Here is a 23,831-nt window from a genome sequence, read left to right as displayed (position 1 = left end):
TGCAAAAAATGTATCTTTAGTGACATGTTGCAACCAAGGCTTTTGTATGCCTTGAGGAGGTTTTCCACCAACAACCTGTAGTTGTCTGCCTTGTTGTTTCCGAGAAAATGTATTGCCACTAACTGGAAGGCTTTCCATGCCGTCTTTTCCTTGCCACACAGTGCACGGTCAAATGCATCATCTCGAAGAAGTTCACGAATCTGAGACCAACAAAGACACCTTCCTTTATCTTAACTTCATTTAACCTTGGAAATTTTCCACGGAGGTTTTGTCAATGGCCTTGACAAAGTTCTTCATCAGACCCAGCTTGATGTGTAAGGGTGATAACAAAATCTTCCTTGATTCAACAAGTGGTGGATGCTGAACACTTTTCCTCCCAGGCTCCAATGACTGTCGGAGTGGCCAATCTTTCTTAATATTCTCTTGCACGATTATCCCATTCGCAGAGAAAACAGCAGTACTTTGTGTATCCAGTGTGCAGACCAAGCAAGAGAGCAACAACCTTCAAATAACCACAAAGCTGCCACTGATGTTGGTCATAGTTTATGCACCTCAAAAGTTGTTTCATGTTGTCATAGGTTTTCTTCATATGGACTGCATGACCAACTGGAATTGATGGCAAACCATTGCCATTATGCAGTAAAACAGCTTTAAGACTTGTCTTCGATGAATCAATGAACAGTCTCCACTCATCTGGATCGTGAACGATGTTGAGGGCTGCCATCACACCATCGATGTTGTTGCAGGCTACAAGATCACCTTCCATGAAGAAGAATGGGACAAGATCCTTTTGACGGTCACGGAACATGGAAACCCTAACATCACCTGCCAGGAGATTCCACTGCTGTAGTCTGGAGCCCAACGCCTCTGCCTTACTCTTGGGTAGTTCCAAATCCCTGACAAGGTCATTCAGTTCACCTTGTGTTATGAGGTGTGGTTCAGAGGAGGAGAATGGGAGAAAATGTGGGTCCTGTGACATTGATGGTTCAGGACCAGAAGTTTCATCCTCTTCCTCGTCGGACTCAAGTGAGAATGATTCTGGTGCATCAGGAACCAGCAGTCCTTCTCCGTGGGGTACTGGGCGTATAGCTGATGGAATGTTTGGATAATGCACAGTCCACTTTTTCTTCTTTGACACACCTTTCCCAACTGGAGGCACCATGCAGAAGTAACAATTGCTGGTATGATCTGTTGGCTCTCTCCAAATCATTGGCACTGCAAAAGGCATAGATTTCCTTTTCCTGTTCAACCACTGGTGAAGATTTGTTGCACAAGTGTTGCAGCATATGCATGGGGCCCACCTCTTGTCCTGATCTCCAATTTTGCAGCCAAAATAAAGGTGATAGGCTTTCTTAACCATAGTGGTTATACTGCGCTTTTGGGATGCAAAAGTCACTTCACCACAAACAGAGCAGAAGTTATCTGCACTGTTCGCACAAGTACAAGGCATCTCTGCTCACTTTGGCTAAACAGAAATGTGTCCCTTTGCAAAATCTAACACTGACAAATAAGAGAGCACGACACTGTATGATTTCTAGAGCTGATATAGGGCAATTTGTTCAGCAGAGTGATGTAAGCTTCGTTATGGTTGCATCATCCATGACTTCTAGGAATAACATGATGCAATTCATATCATGTATGACGCAATACCAGCTTTAGATTGCATCCTTCGTTGTTTTGCCTAAAAAGCAAGTACTGTCCAAACCCAGTCATAGATTTATTCATAGATCCAGTCAAAGATGTATTTTAGTCATTTCTGGTTTAAATTGAGATCCCTTCCCTTTATAACTCACTTATCCGCCGCCATTCCCAAGTCAAGGGTCGTATATACTGACCCAATAGCATATCTTGAAAACTAGAGCCAGTCAATAATTTTAAGCATCATTTTCGTTCTCAGTGACCCAGAATTAGTGAAGTTTGACTACATTTATTTCAGAAACATTTTGGCTGTAGAGCAGTGTTATTAGTGCAATTAGCATCACCTGTACATTAATAGTCCTCATTGAAACCTATAAATCTCTTTCATACATACAAATGCCATGAGCAGATGATATATATATTTAGTTGCAACATGAATCCCTAATTTTTAATTTAGAAAAGTGTTAACTCAATGAAGAGATTTACACACAGGTGTGTGAGTGTTTCTTTACTTTTTTTATAAACTGATCCGACCTTGTTTTCCAGTACACTGAGTCCTAGCTTTTACAGATGATAATTTGCTGCTTTCGGCCATAAATACAACTATAATGGACCAGATCCTTCTGGCTTTACTCCTGGAAGCAGTCCCAGCCAACCCTGGGATTTTTACCAGGCTGATTAATTCGCCAGTTCCATATAGGGAAAACATATTTATCATGCTGTATATTTGATCAGGTATATAATTGTGCACATGTGTAAATTTGGAGCTAGATTTGTAAATTTGATCAGGTATAAAATTGTGCACATTTTCCTTTTATCCCTAAGAAAGGGGTTGAGTATGGCTGTCCAACTGCAGAAGCAGCCCACGGAAGCCAGTGGGACTTAGGCTCCTAAATTACTGTTAGGAGCTTTTGAAAACGGGACTGAGGCTCTTAAGTCACTGGTGCATTTCGGAAAATTTTACTAGGGAGCTAACTTTTTTTTTAAGATTTTGACATTTCTAAGTTAAGAGGGAGAGAAGCTGAGAAAATGGAAAGTCTTCTAGCAATTCTCGATGAGCCTTCATTGCTTGCAACCCCTTTTTAATCACCCAAGATATATCAGGAAAGTAAAATAAAATCAGTCTGGCATTTGTATTGATATTAGCTGATGGGGCAGGCAGAAAGGAAAAGGATAACTTGAGTTCACTGGGAGATGAAAAAAATCAAACTTGGTAACAGGGAAAACCAGTGCCATTGACATGAAAACTCAACGTAGTAAATCATCAGAACAATGGGAATTTTGGGAATCTGCTTGGCAAGACAAAATGCTTTTATTTTTCTTCCCATTTAGCAAGCCTCTGAAGCCAGTGAAGCACTGTAAGGTACATTACTACTACAGATGGGCCAAAGATGGAACCACTGACACAACTCACCCAGGCAAAAATTTTGGAGTTTTAGATCTGAATCCTGTTTGTTCAAGAACCATGTCTAGTTTTACCTATCTCTGCTGCCTAGATTCATCACTATTTTCACAACAGCCATAGTCATGAGCCCTTTTAATCCCTGCAGTCATTTGTGTAAATGATCACCTGTTTAACTACCTCTAAAATTATTAGTACATTTTCCCAAGCATTAAAAAGGATGCAACTTCCCATGAAAAATCTCTGAAAAAGATTTGGTGGATGATCAGCTGAACATGAGATCCCAGTGATGCTGTGGTAAAAAGGGTTAATGCCATCCTTGTATGAGTAAACAGGGGAACTTTGAATAGGAGTACCTCTGTATTTGGCATGAATGTGACAGCTGTTGTAATATTGTGTCCTGTTCTAGTGTCCACAATTCAAGAAGGATATTGATAAATTGGAGAGGGTCCGGAGAACAGCCACAAGAATGATGAAAGAATTAGAAAACATGCTTTTATAGTGAGAGACTCATGGGCATCAATCAATTTAGCTTAACAAAGGGAGGTTCAGGTTTGATTTGATTATGAGCTATACCTACTTGGGGAACAAATATGTAATGAGCCCCTCAATCTGGTAGAGAAAGATATTACATGATCCAATGGCTGAAAGTTGAAGCTAGACAAATTCAGACTGGAAATAAGAACACATTTTTAATAGTGAGAAAAATTAACCATTGAAATAATTTCCCAAGGGCCCTGATGGATTCTTTATCGCTGGCAACTTTTAAATCAAGACTGGATGTTTTTCTAAAAGATCTGCTCTAGGAAATATTTTGGGGAAGTTCTATGGCCTATGTTTACAGGAAGTGAGACTAGATGATCACAATGGTCCATTCTGGCCTTGGAATCTATAAATCTGTGTAGCCCTCACTGTATGGCTGCATATAAAGCAAGATGGCTGTGATGTAGAGAATCACCACAATTCCCCTCCCCCCTTATAGACCAAGCTCAAGTGGCGAATAAATATAGTGGAGCTTTGCTATAACAACCCCCCCTTCCCTTACTCTCTCACCTGTTTAAACCTTGCAACAACCCCTGTGCAAGGAGAATACTCCACTGTCCAGTTATGATGGGAATCTGTTCAGTTTGCGTTATCTGAGCTTCACAAAGTGGATGGAACAGCCTGAAAAATCCAGCCCCAGATGTTTCGTTGATAGCACAATTACAGAAGCACTTGTAGCAAATACAATACTAAACAATCCAGTAAAGTGCATAAGCACATGAGTAGTCTGACTTCAATGGGACTGCTCGCATGCTTAACCTCAAGTACACTTTTTAAGTGATTTGTTGAATTGGGACCTTAAGGAGTAATGGCAAGACTGTTTCATAGAACATCTCCTATTACCTTGGCAATGGTAGATAGTGGTACCTATGTCAATTGCTGTACTCCACATTAATCTGCTATCCTACTATAGCTGACTTTTTGCCAATTTACTCTGAAAAAATGATGGTATGTTCATAATTGTCCTCACCTCAGTTTCTCACTTGAAATTATCTGTGTGCATTTCACACTTAATAGGCAATCTCTTGCAATTTCTTCAGGGAATAATGTGGCAGTCTGAACTTCTGCATCATGCTGCTTTTTGGAGTTCAGGGAAACCTTTGAGACCTTTTAGAGTTAACAAGTGGTTGCTATAGAAGCTCTTAATTTTTTTTTTTCACTCCCAGGTCCTTGCTAGTGTACCTTTGACTGAATGTTTTAATGCATTTTATCTCATGATTATTAGTACTACTGTACCTGCATAGATTTATATTGCATTTAACAGGTAAACAAGGAAGGCAGGAAAAGAAAAGGTCTCTTAGAATCTTCTCAACCCGGTCAGTAAACCTTCTTATTCTGTTCTAATAGTACCCAAGAATCCCAACCAGAATATGGGCCCTATATTGCCCACCCAAGAGGGCATGTTTTTTTCTGCCTTGAAGAGATTATCTAAATCTGACATGTGGTTTAAAGAACCCTGAAAGCATTTTTTTTTTATTTCAGGTTTTCTATGTAAAATTTGTGCAATTGTCATCATAATGAAGCACTGTAATGTGGGAATTATAAAATTTAAAGCAGAATAAATACCACTGAGAGATAGAGGCAACCAACCAGGATGGCAGCTGTGACACTTCATTTGTTTGAACTTCTGTTGTCTTCCCTTCCTGCTTGATGACTCTGTTCACTATTTAAATGCAAATTAAGGAAAGCACAGGTTCCTTTCTTTGGAACAGACCTGTTTGCCATCTTCTGTTTGGGCTGTGGGGTTTGGAACATGTGTTAATAACATCATACAGGGGAATTTTATAACTTCACCTATAATATTACAGATTATATTACACAGATTTACCAGGACAATATTAACCAGCAAATTGAGTTCTCAAATGATATCTTACAAGGCATACTTTGTACGATGATTATTACGGTAGTGTCTAGAGGGTGATTAGAGGGGTGTATTCCATCACAGCAGCATAGAAGCTCAGCTGCTCACACAATGACCTTTTAAATACAATATTTTGGCAACCTCAAATAGTTTTTTGCTAGAACATAAGAACAGCCAGACTGGATCAGACAAGGATCCATCTAGTCCAGTATCCTGTCTTCTGACAGTGGTCCATGCCAGGTGCTTCAGAGGGAATGAACAGAACAGGCAATCATTGAGTGATCCATCCCCTGTCATCCACTCCCAACTTCTTGCAATCAGAGGCTAGACACACTCAGAGCATGGGATTGCATCCCTGACCATCTTGGCTAATAGCCATTGATGGACCTATCCTCCATGAACTTATCTAGTTCTTTTTTGAGCCCTGTTATAGATTTGACCTCCAACATCCACTGATAACGAGTTCCACAGGTTGACTGTGGATTGTATGAAGAAGTACTTCCTTTTGTTTGTTTCCATACCCCTAATCATTTTTTTTGCCTTTCTCTGTACCTTTTCCAATTCTAATACATCTTTTTGAAAGGGGCTGACCAGAATTGCATGCAGTATTCAAGGTGTAGACATACCATGGATTTATAGGACCAAATTGTACCTCACCAACTCTGTAGATAAAACTTCGGGAGGTGGGAAAATAGCCAGATTTGATAAAGTGTTTTTTCTATACATAATGAAAAAGTCACTGGTCCCATTCCTTGAAAAATCATGGTGTTCAGGAAGTCTGGTAGACTGCTTGGCCCAATATCTGGTGCTCTTCTTTCAGCAGGAGTAGACCTTAATACTTTGAGTGAATTAAACACCTTATCAGAACTGATTTCAAAAAGACTTTTTGGAGTTGAAGCTACGGAGCTTGGGAGACAGTGTCTGCTGTGCAATTGCAGCTAAACAGCCAGTCTTAATCTATGGTGAAAGCATGCAAATGTGTCACCCTTAAAGAATGAAAGTAAAGAAATTGGAGGATAAAGTAAGACCTAGGGAGAAGGGGATATTGATAGAGTACAGAAGATCCCATAGAAGTCAGAGAGAGAGAGAGAGAGAGAGAGAGAGCACACTCACATTCTTAGCTTATAACAAAGGTCGGCAACCTATGGCAAGCAAGCTGATTTACCGTGGCACGCTGCTGCCGGTCTGGGGTTCCATCTGCTGGCCCCTGTACATGTGAAATATATTACTGGCACGCGGAACCTTAAATTATAGTGAATAAATGAAGACTTGGCACACCACTTCTGAAAGGTTGCTGAGCCCAGGGGGAGGGATAGCTCAGTGGTTTGAGCATTGGCCTGCTAAACCCAGGGTTGCAAGTTCAATCCTTGAGGGGGTCACTTAGGGATCTGCGGCAAAATCAGTACTTGGTCCTGCTAGTGAAGGCAGGGGCTGGACTCAATGACCTTTTCAAGGTCCCTTCCAGTTCTAGGAGATAGGATATTTCTATTAATTTTAAATTTATAACAATGTTTTTGAACATCCAGAAATTTCCATTCAGATTGTTAAAATACCTGGAGCCCCTTTATTTTTCCACTGGAAAAGGCCCACCGAAGTAATGCAGTTCTATTAGCCTGCACAGCTATAGTATGCTGATAAAGAAAAGTTTAAGAAGGAAGCTGGAAGCATTCATCATTCATTTCCAGAAACTTCTCTTACATTGGATGAAAAGAGAAAAATGTAAGCAGATAACTACAGAGAAGTCTTGACATACACCTGGGGATTTCCTTTCACGTTGATCTTTAATCATAAAGGTCAAACATTTATCATTAAAACACTTGAAGGGCAAGGAACTCTGTTACATTTGGTTATTGATTTTTGTTGTTGTTGTTGAAGGCCTTGAATCTTGCCAAGTATAATAGGCTTCAGGGGCCTCCCCAAAAGGAGGGTAATAAAGAGAGTTGACAACGTGTTCAGCCCCACTGTGGCAGAACCGGATACAAAAGACAGCACAGACTAACAGTGGAACCAGATCCTCAGGAATTGGAGGAAATGGTGGAAACCTGAAATGTCATTGGACTGAGCTGAGCGATCTGTCTTTTTATGATGAGGCTTTCATTTTTCTCTTTGATGCTCTTGTTTCAGTGCAGTAGAAGCTGCTGACGTTAACGAGGTATCGTTACTGTTCATGATATGAAGTGAACATTCGTGTGCTGTGGTAAACAATATTTAAACAGAACTTTCAAATTTCCATTAACTCTTTCATGCCTTGTAATTTTCATCATGATCATGCAATAATACCTATGTACTAGATCAGGGATCGTCAACCTTTGGCACGCAGACCGCCAGGGTAAGCTCCTTGGTGGGCCGGGCTGGTTTGTTTACCTGCCGCATCTGCAGGTTCGGCCGATCGCAGCTCCCACTGGACGCGGTTCACCGCTCCAGGCCAATGGGGGCTGTGAGAAGCCACAGCCAGCACATCCCGTGGCCCGTGCCGCTTCCCGCAGCCCCCGTTGGCGTGGAGCGGCGAACTGTGGCCAGTGGGAGCCACGATCGGCCGAATCTGCGGACGCGGCAGGTAAACAAACTGGCCCAGCCCGCCAGGGTGCTTACCCTGGCGTGCCGCGTGCCAAAGATTGCCGAACTCTGTACTAGATTCAACAGTCCATTAAAGCTACATTGTACAATGTAAGTGGTGCGAGTCAGGATAGCCGATGGAGAATTTCTCTTGGGTAGAGGAACTCTCCATGGACATATACCTGGAAGAAGTGGCTCTGCTGCCTCCTGTGTTAGCTGCCCTCCTCATTATTGTAAGAGGAGGAAGTGTTTTTTTTCTTTCAGGGGTGGGGTCTAAGCAGGGTATGGTGTGGGCAGCAAGGGGCATCCAGAAGCAGAACTCCGCTATGCCTTATCCTTAACTGGCACAAGGCCCATTATGTGGAAGTCAGAATAGATGCAATTCTTCTCCCCCTATACTCAAGTAGATCTGAGTTGCACGACTGAGTTGTCGAGCTAAGACAATTGATGTTGCACGAGGAGTTGCCATTATCTATGGGTTAGGGGGTTGAATAACCTGAAGGTGTGGAATGGTAGAAAGACTTTATAAGCATGAGTTTGGGATGGCTGTATTACTCCACCTATAGAGAAGTCATATGAAAAATTGAAGAGCCAAGTGACTAAAAACTCTTATGTAATTTTTTTTGTAACATATGTGGCATATACACAATACACGATGATGGGCTGCAAAGGTTTTTTCAGCTTGAGTCTGGGATGATCTGCATAACCCACTTGTATGCTATGTGATTCATGCAAACCCATGCTGATCAAACCTTTACAAATCCACCCTCATTTACTCTCTCTGGCTATCCTAATAATAAAACTGTTTTGAGAACAGCTAAAATAAAATAAAAAACCTAGTTGCATTATAGTTTATGGACAAAGAAAAACTGTATGCATGATTTATTCTATTCCCACTTGTGCTGACTTTGGAGTAAACAGGGTCATCTTTACATTGTTTATAAGACATTCCTGCTACTATAGCAGGGGATATAATAAAGAGCAAAATCAATTGGGGGCATGGGGGGAGTTAGCTGTCATCCCCTGGAGGAAACATGCTTCCAAACCACAAAATTACAGCCAAGTAGCCAGCAAGATGATGAAACTGCACAATGCTGAATCACAGTTTGCCTTTCACAATGCACTGGGCAAAATGTCAGTAATACACACCCCAAGAGATAGCTAAAGATTCTTTTCACAAACTGCTATCAAAAACCAATTGTCTAACTGCATATGCCTGGAAAATAAAATGAACCTGAATGTAGGAGAGTGGAGCAGCTTCCAGTAGTTTAGCTAGGAAGACTCGAGAGACTCTATCCCTTTCTTTAGCAGCTGTGTAGTCCTAGTATGAACAGGTTTGCCTTAGCCTCAGTTTCTGTGTCGTCTTATTATTGAGGGCTTCTCAAGGACAATATGATCAGGACTTCTTGTAAGTGAATGTTCCCTGTGGGACACATAATGAAGAGACTGTTAACTAATTATAGGTCTGTTTGGAAGGCATTCATTTTTTAATTGACCTCAAGGAACAAATAGAATTTGAGGAAAAAATATTTGTGTTAAAGGCAAACAGATGAGTCACTTTCTTTCGGATGGGAGAGGGTTGATTTAACAGGATCAGGTGGACACACAAAGCTTCTTGTTTAGCTGCTAAAAATTTAAAAGGATCAAGAATTGTATGCAGGCACTGTGTATATGTCACATTGACTTTTTTTCATTCAGATATTATGTTTTATTCAACTATTGTTTGTCCTCTCTGAAACATTGCAATAGAATTCATTTAAATCATAATATGTTTCAATAGGAAAGTTCAACTCTGCAATTTAAATGCCAGGTGCAGTTTCACTGAGGCTGCTCGTGGAGCTGTTTTACCCCCACAGAGAAGATAATTGCATCAGAAGGAGCTTCAAGACTGTTGGTTAGGGAACAGTCTTTGGTCCGGCAAAATGATATTATAATTTTCGTCACTTGAATATTGCCTGAAATGATTATAAAACACAATATTTTTTGTTTTGTTACAGTTTAGCAATTTTAAACTATTCAATAATTGTTGTTGTTAATTCTCTGCTATTTTGTTGGGATCTGCAAATGCTTATGAGTCAAACACTTCATAGAATCATAGAATATCAAGGTTGGAAGGGACCTCAGGAGGTCATGTAGTCCAACACCGTGCTCAAAGCAGGACCAATCCCCAACTTCAAAGTGCTAAATATTTTTTATGGACAAAAATAATTTCACACCATAGAAAATGAACAAAGTGCTTCATAACAATAAGCCCATCCACTTGATTTCACAGTGTTTTAACATACACCTGAGAATATTGATTGGACAAGCCTGTGTTCAGAAAACTCTAGATTCCAACACCATTATCTCCAAAGGAATGGAGAAGTGTTATTAAATTCCAGTTTTTAAAAACCTATTTCTTATTTTTTTTCCAGTAGGACACAAACCCCTGAGTTCTTTCCACATCTTAAAGAGAAAATATTCCTTCTGAGACTGAGTAGATGAAAAGTTTTTTTGCTAAAGAATATTTTTTTCTCCTTTTGTTCTTCATCACTTTTTAGTTTTCTGTAAACTGAAATGTTTTCAAGGAAATTTTACATTCTTGGTAGTTTCCCCAATTTTGTTTCTTGTTTCGCTATTAGATTTGAAGGACTGGCGTGATATTTTTGGTGGCCTTGGCTTTAGTCCTCCAATTGGGTCCTTGTGGACAGACCTTTGCCTTGCGTACGGCCACATTGACAAGGGTCCACCCACATTGATTTGATCTGTGGGATGAAGGACACTTTTTTTAATCTCTTCTTTCTTTTGTAGACACTGCCATTTCTCAGACAGCGACTGAGTTTGAATGCCCACAGAGCACTACCATTGTGTGTCTTAACATTCATTTACTGCTGGATTTACAAAGCGGGGTACAAATATTGACTGTATAACTCTATTAACAGCAATCATACTGTTGAATGCCTGCAGGCAGAGCAGTACGAATAGTGGCGTTTATTGTTGGCTTTTATTTATGGCGAGGGCAGAAACTATCAAAATTAACTACCTCATAAAGAATTATTATTCCTGCAATTGTAAAATGAACAGCATAATCCATAAGAAATCTGGCTGACTTAAAATGATTTATATGAGCATGCTTCCACATCTAATATTGTAATCTTGGTGTTACTGATAGCTGTGGACAGGGCTTCAGAAGAACCGTAATCTGTTGGGGGAAATATAAAGGTTAATTTTGTTTTACATAATGGTTTGTGATATGTTCAGATTGTACTCCTCTTAAAGGGTTACCATGCATAGATAACTTGTGGCACTTTGATAGACTGGTAGAAGCCAATTATTCAATTTATGTAATTTTTTTAAAAGCTCTAGTGAGCTTTTATAATTTTATGGCATGTTGTGGGGACACCAAACTATTGTGTATTTGAATATAAAACAACTGCCTTGTAAATCGTTTTATTACATTCAAAGTGCCATACAAGCAAGATTACCAAATTCAACTGTAAAAATTGCCAGTTTGGAGGAAGTGAAGACAGGTGTGAGATTATAGCTGTAATAAAACTGAAACTGAATACTAGTAGCTGAAATTGTAACAGGCAATTGGTTTGATTTATATAACATAAGCCACAAAAGGAGAGAGATGTAAGTCAGCAACTTTGGTTGGAAACACAGTGGTTAGATGAGTTGTAGTAGGTCACTAGGAACTGCTGAATTAATACTTGTTTGATTCCAGCATAGTGCTGAAGTAGCATAAATTACATGCAGTCGAGCTTATCTATGGAGACACCATTTTCAAAAAGGAAAAACTAGCCACTCGTGCCATATAATCGTTGAGAATGTAAAACATAAGGAGTTTCACAGAGCAAGAGGTGGTATATCAGTTGTGAGCACAGTAGTAGACTGTAAAATACTTAAGATGTGTAAATACCAAGATCAGTAATTTAAATCCCTTTTGTTCGAGTCCTGGGATAATGCAAATGAAATGGAAAATAAGCCTGCACCAGGAAATAAGGGAAGTACAATAAAAATAGTCTCTAGAATTACTTCCAAACTGGGCAGGCTTGATATCGCTGATGGGGAAACCTTGCATAGAATCAGCAAAAACTCTCTTAAAGAATAATAAAAAAATTTTTTAGAAGAAAATGTGAAAAAGCAGAGTTGTGACATCTTCTGTTTTCCTTAAAGTGAGTGATCTGGATGTTCTGCCAAAACTTAGTACTATCAACTATGGCAAACAGAAAAGTTAAAGAAGGAAAATAAAGATAAATGATTAAATAATTATAGACAGGACTGGGAGCGCCAACTATTAGTTAGGTTGGCTGACACTTCCTATTATAAGACCCTATTTTCAATTGTTTATAATTTTGCCAGACTTGCAGAATTTGGGCTGAAATTTTCCAAGCTCACTGTGAGTGTGTAGGTGGGTGGGTGGGTGTCAGTCTGACTATCTGTTTTTCTTTTTCTTTTTCTTTTCTTTTTTTTTAAATTTCAGCCAAAAAAGTCCAACCATTTCTGAGAATGAGATTAGGGGAAAATACATTGCTTTGCCTGTATTAAAAATTTGTGGGACCAGTTCTTTTAAATGTTCCAGCTCCCTCATGTTCTGTGACAGGGACTTGAAATTTGGCAGGGGGTGTCCTTTGTGTCACAATTGTGCTTTTGACATGTCCATGAAAAGTTACCCAAATTTGGGTAAGTTATAAGCCTTTGAAAAAATGCAGTTTGCCCAGGCTCATTAGAGGATTGCTAGAGCTTAACAGCTAAAATCTGAAAAGATTCTATCCTCACTGAGCATGCTTCAGCCCCTCACAGGTTCTAGGTGTGACCAGACTGCATATGCGACCATCCCAACACACTGATCTGCTCTAGTCCAGGACTATGTGGGCTAGAAAAATTTTCCTTGTCTGTAATGGTTTCTCCCAGCTGCTCTGGAGTGTGTCTGAGCACTGGAACTGAGAGCGGGGAGTCTGTCTCTCCTTTGCTGTTAATCACTCACTCACACACACACACACACACACACACACACACACACACACACACACACACACACGGCTGGGCCCTGGACAGCATGGAGGAGGAAGCCATCTATTCAAATACAAAGGATCAAGGAAGAGGGAAAGGAGTAGATCGGGAAAGGATCTGGTGAGAGGGGAAGAAACTGACTGTGAGTTGGAGAGGGGAGCCTGGGAATGGTTGAACAAGGAGACTGGGAGCAGAGGAAGGGGAGACATGGACTGGTTGGGCAGGAAGGCTGGGACAGGTTGAGTAAGAGATTGGGAGCTGGGCTTGGCTGGGCAATGAGGCTGGCTGTTCCTCATTAACTTAGCACTGTCCATCCTGTGAATTGAATGAGGCAGGGGTCCTATGGAAAAAATAGGACATAACCATGTAATTAAAGACTGCGTCAAAATGCACACAAACACAAGGGGCCAAATTAAGGTTGCACCAGCAGCCTTAATTCTGGCATTTCCTAACTCTCGAGTGCTTGATTTTGCCACCTTAATAATGTTCTTTTGATGTTGTTTTAGTGTGTGCAATATGTAATAATGGTGCAGCCTTTTAGCACATAATGCAGCTTGATGTTGAGTTATCCACCCAGGAGCACAATGATTTCAGGGACTAAATGCTAAATGTTTTAGTTACTTTTAATATTTTGCATGATTTTTTTCCCTTAATCAATGTTCTAGAATGAGTGTTACTATCAATAGATAGCTACCTTTGGTATCCTGGAGGAAAGCAGATTTTAGGGGTAAAAACATATGTTCAAAGGACAGTCTTAGAGGAGATGGACCCTGCTTGAAATTAAACCAAAATGGCCATCTTCCATAGAGAGGACTCTGATAAAAGATAGCTAGTGGGATGATTCTACTAATATTGTGAAACTTAAGAGCCACTAGATGTGTATTAAAGGCTTACAATAGACAAAGGGGAAATTTTTCAATAGTGCACAGGTGACAGAGTACTCTCTGTATTCAAAGCAGTCCTCCAAGTGACTTAGGTACTTTGAAACCTACGTCATTTATGTGCTTTTTCAATAATTTAACTTGGGTGCCTGAAGTTAGGCTCTGAGTTCATATTAAGCATCCAGTTAAGAAGCCTATTTTCAAAATTTGTGAGCATCTAGCAACTCACACTGACTTAAGCAGGGAGCTGCTGTGTGCTCATTAATTTTGAAAATCAGGCTACTTAACTGAATGCCTAAATACGGATTCAGGAGCCTAACAGACAGACAGTCCGTTTTGAACATCTTGACCTGAGTGTCTCCTGCAATGTTTTATATATAAGATTTAAGGACCTGCTCCTGTTCATTTGAAGTCGGCAAGACTCTTCCAATGACTTCAGTGAGCTTTGAATCAGGAGAATTTGAGGTAGAAAGTATCGACTTGGGAACTTTTGCTTAACTCTGTATTCTGGCACGTACTTTCAATGTAGGAAATAAAATGAGAAAAAAATTGTTTGGAAGCAGAATATGAAGAGTACAGATAGTATTAGGTTTTTAGGTCTGCACTAAGATGCAAGAAGTATGTGGAAAAAGACAGATGAGCTAGAAGTGTTACTAATGCTTGTTCTAATCTAGTGGGCATAATTGAAACCGGATGGGAAGATTCTCATAACTGGAATGTCCATATAGAAGGGTACAAATTGGGAGAGGAAGTGGATGAATGGTATTAGATATCTAGAGTTTTTATGATAACAAGGAAATCCACATTTCAACCACTAAGAAAGTGGTGGTTAAAATTATTGGGTAAGGATATAAGTAATGAAAAAAATGAGAACACATAGTCTGTTAAAGGGAAAAAATAAAAATTGCAAAAAAAAAAAAAAAAAGAGAGAGAGAGAGAGAGAGACAGAAAAAGGAAAATAAACAGAATGAGTTCCTGGCAGTCAAGGAGGTGAGATGGGCTTTTATAACAAATTGGTGATCGATGCAGTAATAAAGAGAAAGTAGGCCTGCAAATAAATGGGATAGAGGAAATTAATGATGCTATAAAATAGCTGAAATACTGAACTACTTAGGTCTTATTGTACTTTGATATTTTTAATGAAATAATGATAATATCTAGAACTGTGGCTATTCATAGTTAAGCACTGAACCCTGATTATTAGCTGTTATTCAATAGAAACGACAACATACGGGTGCACTGTTTGATAAGGCCAACAAAAAACACATGTGGGAGAAAAAGAGAGGAAAGGAATACATTCCAAAGTTCATGAGAACATGGAAAAAACAGAGACAAAAAGTAGTTGTGATATAAAGGAAGCATAAACTATCCCCAAAGCTGGAAAGAAGAAAGTACATGTTTCTCCAGAGTTTTCACCTGAAAACCAGAAGGCTATTGAGTCTTTTTGTGTGAGGATTTTTTGACATTTGGAAAGGAGATGTCTAGCAACGTTTTCTCAATGTTGCATAATCACTTCAGATGGGCAAATCTGCTTGTAATGACAGATTTTCAAAGGCATCTAATGTTCAATCTTCTTTCTATTTCTGACCTCTAATAAGCAGTGAGATCATCACTAACACCCACCACTATTTTTGGTTTGTATAGTGCCTAGCATAATGGGGTCGTGGTCCTTGACTAGGGCCTCCTTGTTACTGCAGTACAAATAAGTAGTAAGAGTGATGATGAAATAACCCTCCTTCAAGATGAAGAACAGGAGTACTTGTGGCACCTTAGAGACTAACAAATTTATTAGAGCATAAGCTTTCGTGGACTACAGCCCACTTCTCCTTCAAGATGTATCATGTCTACATTTTTTGTAAAGTTTTCAGATTTCTAAAAGAAATTTCCTATGTCAAAACTCAAAGAGGAACAAATTAAATCTTTGAAGGTTATTGGGAATGATTGCACTTCAGAACAAAAGGCTTTAAAAAAATGGAATAAAGTAAGGGCAGATTCACGTGCAACACAATATTTGTTCTAAGCGTGTGTACTTATTTTTAATACCTCAATTGTTTTGATGGTACAATAACTAAATTATATCTCTTCTGAAAGCTACCCAGCATGGTTCTCACTCATGCTTACAAACTCACACATTTTAAGTCCTCTTTACACTCCAAAGTGGTGCAAAGCGGCTTTGGTGTAAATGAGAATCAAGTCCCCAGTATGTATTTAATCCTTGATCTTTGTCCATCATCTTATTTGCATCATATAAAGGTTTGCAGCGGAATTTATTCAGGATATAGTATATGAAAAGCTAAATGCTTTCATTGCTTTACAAGAAGAGGCCTATCATTTTTCTTACTTCTCAGCAGGGAGGTGGACTTCCCTCCTTTCATACAGCCCAGGCTAAACATTTCTGACACCCAGAGTACAACATCAATTGGAAATTCACATTTCATGTAATAACAGACCATTTTAATTTCATGAGCTACAGAATTGGCTTCCACTTGGAAATTGCACTGAAGAAGGCAATATTGTCACTGCATAAAGAGAGAAATCTATTGAATTAAATAAGAGGCTTTCATTACCTTTTACATTGCATTTCCATATAACATAAGCATTAATTAAACCCTTCATCACGTTCTTGCTTCAAGTGGAGCATTTGCTGTGTCTGACAAGAAATGTCATCCAAGAAAATGTGTGGAACCCAAACATTGCTATTAAAATACACTTGCTTGAGCAGAAGGGAGAAAGTGGAAAGAAAGTGTTGCTGGACCTAGGCAGTCAAACAGGCAGAAAGACACATCAGGGAAACATCCTTTTTCTTCCCTTTTCTCCCCAGGCCAACCCTTTGTGTCTAACAGAGTATGGCAAAGCTGCCAAAATTTGTAATTCTCATATCTGAGATTTGGTAGAGAGAAAGCTCTGAAAGCTTTATTACTAGCCTGGTCGCCGGGTATTTCTCAGAACATTTCAAATGCAAGGAAGGAGCAAGCAACTGTCCTTGAGATTTACATAAAGGGATTCTTCAATTAAGAATCAGTTTAACCTTGAGAGAGTCTCATTTGAACTGCAAAGCTTACCAAAATGGCATTGAAAAGACAAAAGTTCCTGTATGGCAAGGAATCCAAGATTAAGGCCAAATTGTAGGTCAGATGCAAAGTGTTCCCATATTAAGACTGGAGGGTCAGGGAAATGGTCTAACAGAGAGATGATTGTTTCTATATTTGATCAGTATGTTTGTTCATGCACTCTAAATAAAAAGGTGTGCATTTCATGAGCACTGCGTACATTAAGGTAATCACAATCTGTTGCTCATTTTTTATAAGTAAACAATATACTTTCTCTTACTATTGCAGGGGAACATTTGAGAATCTGTCCTCAGGAGTATACATGCTGCACCACAGAAATGGAGGACAAGTTGAGCCAACAGAGCAAACTGGAGTTTGAAAACTTGGTGGAGGAAACAAGTCACTTTGTGCGCACCACCTTTGTGTCCAGGCACAAGAAGTTTGATGGTAGGTTGGAATATAATTTGCTTACTCTTTGAAGGTTGAGAAAATGAGCCTTCAAATTGACTTCCGGAATTGTACATGAGTCCATTATTCAGAATATATTCTGATTTTGTTTCCTTTACAATTTGATACCACTGTTGCAGTTATCACTCTGGCTAAGATAAGGGTTAACTTTACAGCTTGTGACCTTTATCAGCTCTGTAACTATTGCCTTTAATTACAGTAACATAAAGAATTAGGTATTTGAGTGTCTGCAGACTTGGCTAATTTTTTTTAAGAGAGGGAGAGAGATCAGCATAAGATACATCGTTTTTCCTCTCCTAATTTCAAATGCAATTTTTAGGCTTGCAATTACATTCACTGTTGCAAGATGAACTATGGACCTCCCATGATTTTTGTTAGGGTAAACCTTTTTTTGCCCTCTGTAGCCTGGCTTACTCTTTCTTCTGAGTGCCAGTGCTTTCCTTGTGAAGTACAGTGTCCCTCTGAACACCCATGGCTTGCACACACCTGGGAGGAATTTCACTAAAAACCTCTCAGGAAGTACTGAAATCTTCTACTTCCACAATAATTGACAGACAGATGTTTGGTTATTTTTCTTTCCATTCAGTACTATGATCTCTCCTTTCTCCAGTTTAGGACGATCTGGGAAAGGGATCAGAGACTTGCTCTAACAATTCACCCACAGTAGTTTTCTTTAGCAATGAATGTAAAATGATTTTTTTTCCTCCCCTCTTCTTATTCTCCCCTGGGCACTATTTATTAAATAAATCTTTCTCATTATAAATCACAAAGTAGTAAGTGCTAAAATAACAAGTTTAATATGTTCAATCACCGCTTTGTCCATATACGCATTCATCTGAGGTCTAGATACATTTTGACTGTTTTCTTCTATGTATTTCATAATATGTATATGTGGGAAAGATGCCTCTCTTTAGGAACTGTGTATAGGACATGCCCAGAGGAATATAACCTGCATGGCAAAGGAGAAGCAGAGTTTTCTCTGCATGTTTCTCTCCCCATGCAGAACTTCTTCTGGAATGTAAGTTTTGAGTGGAGCTGGTCAACCCTGCTGAACGTGGCAAGGATCTGTGCATATCTGTTGCTGGGACAGGATGGAAGAAAATAGAAATGTGTTAGACTGGATCTCCAAAAGGGATTGGAAGTTTGCCTAGAGGACAATGAAGGTTAATTTCTGTAATCTCATGGGGATAGCAGGTTGAATGCTGATGCTGTGTGGGGAATTGGAAACGAGTATCAGCAATTCTATGTACAAAGAGTGAGGACGTGTGGTGCTGGTGGTAGTATTTTTATTATATTGTATTTTAATTTTCAATTAATAAGCCAGACGGGGGCAAGGGAAGGTTCCACATTGAAGTTGTAAAGTGAGAGAGATTGTAGCTTTTAGGATAATATTGTTTTCCTTATTCCATTAAAGTTTTGCTTCACTATGAGAAGAATGTGATTTTCTGTGATAATTTCCCACTGTCACATGACGTACGTGTGTGTGTGTGTAGAGAAGCACTGTGGAAAGTTTTGGGAGGCATATATTTCCCACTTCCTTCAGCAGAGGGGAGAAGTCCTTTAATCAGATTCTGCAATTGTTCTGGAGGTATTCTTTTTATATGCAAGGAATATTGAGTCCTCCTAGGCACTGCAGCTATTCCCATGGAATAACATACCCATCAAGTAGCCTTCATCTTCACTATAGGGCTACCTATAGTCTATCTGGGCTTTGAAGCAGTTTAAAATGGTAGGGCACTATTTATGCTGTAAGAATGTTTAGATTTTTAGACTATTTGGACTGTAAGCTCTTTGAGACTTGGACCATTTCTCTTGTTCTGTGTTTGTACAGTGCCTAATGCAGTGGGGTCATGGTCCATGATTAGGGATTGGTGGCACTACTACAATACAAACAATAAAATAATAAAATAAATAAAACAGTTTAATGGAAGTTGCTGTCTAGTACTTGTGTTCATCAAGAGATGCACATATCAGCAACCAAAATATATATGTGTTTGTGCATATGTTGAAAATTTTGGCACCAGTAAAACAAAACTCATACATATAATGGAAGAGGTTTTTAGAAAAACGTTATAAATAACTTAAGCAGTGATGTCAAGGCTGATCTTAGCCTTGTTTTAGGAAAGGAGTGGAAGAACATAAGGGTAATATGCAAAACCTCCACTTTGCATTATGTTCCAGCTCGTTTCATCAGGCTCAAAAATACCACTTCAAACACTTTACATGAATACTAGTTTTCAGTTACAGATGGAGGTGGTAGGACCACCTATTATTAAGGTTGCCTGACACTTCCCATTAGAGAACCTTGTTTTTAGTTTCTTATAATGTTGACAAACTTTAACCAATTGGGCTGAAATTTTCCATGCTAGGTGTCAGGATTAATTATTTTGGGGGAAATTACAGCCAATATGTTTCAGCACTTTCCAAGAATGAGGCTAGAGGCAAATGCAGTGTGTTCCCATTTAAAATATTCTGGTGACCTTCATTTTGAGTAGTTCTAGTGCCCCCTTGCTTTGGAGCAGGGACTTGAAACTTAGCAGGGAGCCAGCCTTTGTGTCCCTGTAAAAATCTGCCCTAAATTGGCTAAATTCATGGACCTTTTAAAAATCACGGTGGTGGTGAACTGGTACTGGTTGGGCAAAGAGATTGGCTAAGGAATTAGGGAGAAGACACTGAGATTGGATGAGGAGCGCAGGGAGAGGAAGATTAAGAATAGGAGCCAGGGGCAACCAGGAATGTACATGTGTGCGGGTGGCTGGAGATGAAGGTATGGAAGACAGACAGGTCATATGAGCAGATGTGGGAAAGAGGGAACTGTGAATGGCTTGGTAACGAACCTGTGACTGGGATGAGAAGCCTGAGGAGTGGAGATTGGGATGGAGTACGCAAGGAGAATGACACTGGGACAAGGAACTGGGTGGAGAAGAGTCAGGACAGATACAAGCACAGGTTGAAGATGAAAAGGCAGAAGGGGCGTGCTTGGAAAGTAAGGGCAGAAGAATCCGGGCACCCCAAAGCATACTCCCTCCAGAGTTTAAAACAAAACTCAAGATTTCTGAGGGCTTGTCTTTATGGAGAGACAGTCCATGGCAAGATGGTTGTAAATCAATGGTGCACTAGTTGACTGCATACTAACTGGCCACATGGACCCATGCTCCCATGCACACAAATTCTGTAGTATACTATGGAACTCTTATCATGAGGTAAGAAGGGTCCATGGCTAGGTTGTGTGCAGCATGCTGGGGTATAAATCTGTGGTGTAATAGCTTGCCACTCAGTAACTCTTTGTATAGATAAGTCCTGAGTCTCACTATTCCTCTGCTGTCAGCAAATACCTGTGAAACTCACTGGCAAACAGTCCCATCCCCCTCTTGCTGGTCAGATACAAGATGACAACTATGACATTATTGGCATCACCGAAACTTGGTGGGATAATACACATGATTGGAATGTTGGTATGGATAGGTACAGCTTGCTCAGGAAGGATAGACAGGGGAAAAGGGAGGAGGTGTTGCCTTATATATTAAAAATGTACACACTTGGACTGAGGTGGAGATGAACATAGGAGATGGAAGTGTTGAGAGTCTCTGGGTTAGGCTAAAAGGGGTAAAAAACAAGGGTGATGTCATGCTAGGAGTCTACTACAGGCCACCTAACCAGGTGGAAGAGGCTTGTTTTAAACAACTAACAAAATCATCCAAAGCCCAAGATTGGATGGTGATGGGGGACTTCAACTATCCAGATATATGTTGGGAAAATAACACAGCGGGGCACAGACTATACAATAAGTTCTTGGACTGCATTGGAGACAACTTTTTATTTCAGAAGGTTGAAAAAGCTACTAGGGGGGAAGCTGTTCTAGATTTGATTTTAACAAATAGGGAGGAACTCATTGAGAATTTGTAAATGGAAGGCAGCCTGGGTGAAAGTGATCATGAAATCATAGAATTCACAATTCTAAGGAAGGGTAGAAGGGAGAACAGCAAAATAGAGACAATGGATTTCAGGAAGGCAGATTTTGGGAAGCTCAGAGAGCTGATAGGTAAGGTCCCATGGGAATCAAGACTGAGGGGAAAAACAACTGAGGAGAGTTGGCAGTTTTTAAAAGGGACACTATTAAGGGCCCAAAAGCAAGCTATTCCGCTGGATAGGAAAGATAGAAAATGTGGCAAAAGACCACCTTGGCTTAACCACGAGATCTTGCACGATCTAAAAAATAAAAAGGAGTCCTATAAAAAATGGAAACTAGGACAAATTACAAAGGATGAATATAGGCAAACAACACAGGAATACAGGGTCAAGATTAGAAAGGCAAAAGCACAAAATGAGCTCAAACTAGCCACAGGAATAAAGGGAAACAAGAAGACTTTTTATCAATACATTAGAAGCAAGAGGAAGACCAAGGACCAGGTAGGCCCACTGCTCAGTGAGGAGGGAGAAACAGTAACAGGAAACTTGGAAATGGCAGAGATGCTTAATGACTTCTTTGTTTCGGTCTTCACAGAGAAGTCTGAAGGAAGGCCTAAGATAGTGAATGCTAATGGGAAGGGGATAGGTTTAGAAGATAAAATAAAAGAAGAACAAGTTAAAAATCACTTAGATGCCTGCAAGTCACCAGGGCTGGATGAAATGCATCCTAGAATACTCAAGGAGCTAATAGAGGAAGTATCTGAGCCTCTAGCTATAATCTTTGGAAAATCAAGGGAGACAGGAGAGATTTCAGAAGACTGGAAAAGGGCAAATATAGTGCCCATCTATAAAAAACGGAAATAAAAACAACCCAGGAAACTACAGACCTGTTAGTTTAACTTCTGTGCCAGGGAAGATAATGGAGCAAGTAATTAAGGAAATCATCTGCAAACACATGGAAGGTGGAAAGGTGATGGGGAATAGCCAGCATGGAATTGTAAAGAACAAATCATGTCAAACCAATCTGATAGCTTTCTTTGATAGGATAACAGGTCTTGTGGATAAGGGAGAAGCGGTGGATGTGATATACCTAGACTTTAGTAAGGCATTTGATACGGTCTCACATGATATTCTTATCAATAAACTAGGCAAATACAACTTAGATGGGGCTACTGTAAGGTGGGTGCATAACTGGCTGGATAACCATACTCAGAGAGTAGTTATAAATGGTTCCTAATCCTGCTGGAAAGTGGGGTTCCGCAGGGGTCTCTTTTGGGACTGGCTCTGTTCAATATCTTCATCTTAGATATTGGCATAGAAAGTACACATATTAAGTTTGCAGATGATATCAAACTGAGAGGGATTGCAACTGCTTTGGAGGATAGGGTCATAATTCAAAATGATCTGGACAAATTGGAGAAATGGGCTGAGGTAAACAGGATGAAGTTTAATAAAGACAAATGCAAAGTGCTTCACTTAGGAAGGAAAAATCAGTTTCACACATGCAGAATGAGAAGAGACTGTCTAGGAAGGTGTACGGCAGAAAGGGATCTAGGGGTTATAGTGAACCACAAGCTAAATATGAGTCAACAGTGTGATGCTGTTGCAAAAAAAGCAAACATGATTCTGGGATGTATTAACAGGTGTGTTGTGAGCAAGACACGAGAAGTCATTCTTCTGCTCTACTCTGCGCTGGTTAGGCCTCAACTGGAGTATTGTGTCCAGTTCTGGGGACCGCATTTCAGGAAAGATGTGGAGAAATTGGAGAGGGTCCAGAGAAGAGCAAAAAGAATGATTAAAGGTCTAGAAAACATGACCTATGAAGGAAAGGTGAAAGAATTGGGTTTGTTTAGTTTGGAAAAGAGAAGACTGAGAGGGGACATGATAGCAGTTTTCAGGTATCTAAAAGGGTGTCATAAGGAGGAGGGAGAAAACTTGTTCATTTTAGCCCCTAAGGATAGAACAAGAAGCAAAGGGCTTAAACTGCAGCAAAGGAGGTCTAGGTTGGACATTAGAAAAAAGTTCCTAACTGTCAGGGTGGTTAAACACTGAAATAAATTGCCTAGGGAGGTTGTGGAATCTCCATCTCTGGAGATATTTAAGAGTAGGTTAGAGAAATGTCTATCAGGGATGGTCTAGACAGTATTTGATCCTGCCATGAGGGCAGAGGACTGCACTCGATGAGCTCTCGAGGTCCCTTCCTGTCCTTGAATCTATGAATCTACTGCTATCACATACTCTTAGCGCAAGCAGCAGGGAGTGCTGAGTGCTGGATCTAAAGTTTTCAGCATTGCTGATAGCCAATGTGAGTGACAATATGATACCACATGATGGACTTTCTGATTTTTCAGTTAATTTTTTCAAAAACCTAGGAAATTACACATACAACCACCCCACCCTAAATTAAAATAAACTTTATTAAGGTGGTAAAGTCAAGTACTCAAAAATTAGGAAATCCCAGAATTAAGGTTGCCTAAGCAACCTTAACTTAGCCCACTTGTGCATATACATTATTTTGCAATCTTTAA

General features: G+C 39.8%; 1 protein-coding gene across 2 annotated transcripts in view; it reads left to right on the top strand.

Moving 5' to 3' along the window:
- GPC6 (glypican 6) overlaps positions 1 to 23,831 on the top strand; it is a 1,097,931-nt gene that overhangs the window by 338,283 nt on the left and 735,817 nt on the right. For both annotated transcript variants that reach the window (XM_034758270.1, XM_034758269.1), the window contains exon 2: positions 17,215 to 17,373. In XM_034758270.1, coding sequence (XP_034614161.1) covers positions 17,215 to 17,373 — 159 coding nt within the window. The remainder of the gene's footprint in view (positions 1 to 17,214; positions 17,374 to 23,831) is intronic.

The sequence above is a fragment of the Trachemys scripta genome, chromosome 1 (genome assembly GCF_013100865.1).
Source record: "Trachemys scripta elegans isolate TJP31775 chromosome 1, CAS_Tse_1.0, whole genome shotgun sequence".
Lineage (NCBI taxonomy): Eukaryota > Metazoa > Chordata > Testudines > Emydidae > Trachemys > Trachemys scripta.
The sequence above is the reverse complement of the archived record's forward strand: the minus strand, read 5'-3'. Positions and strand labels throughout refer to the sequence as shown.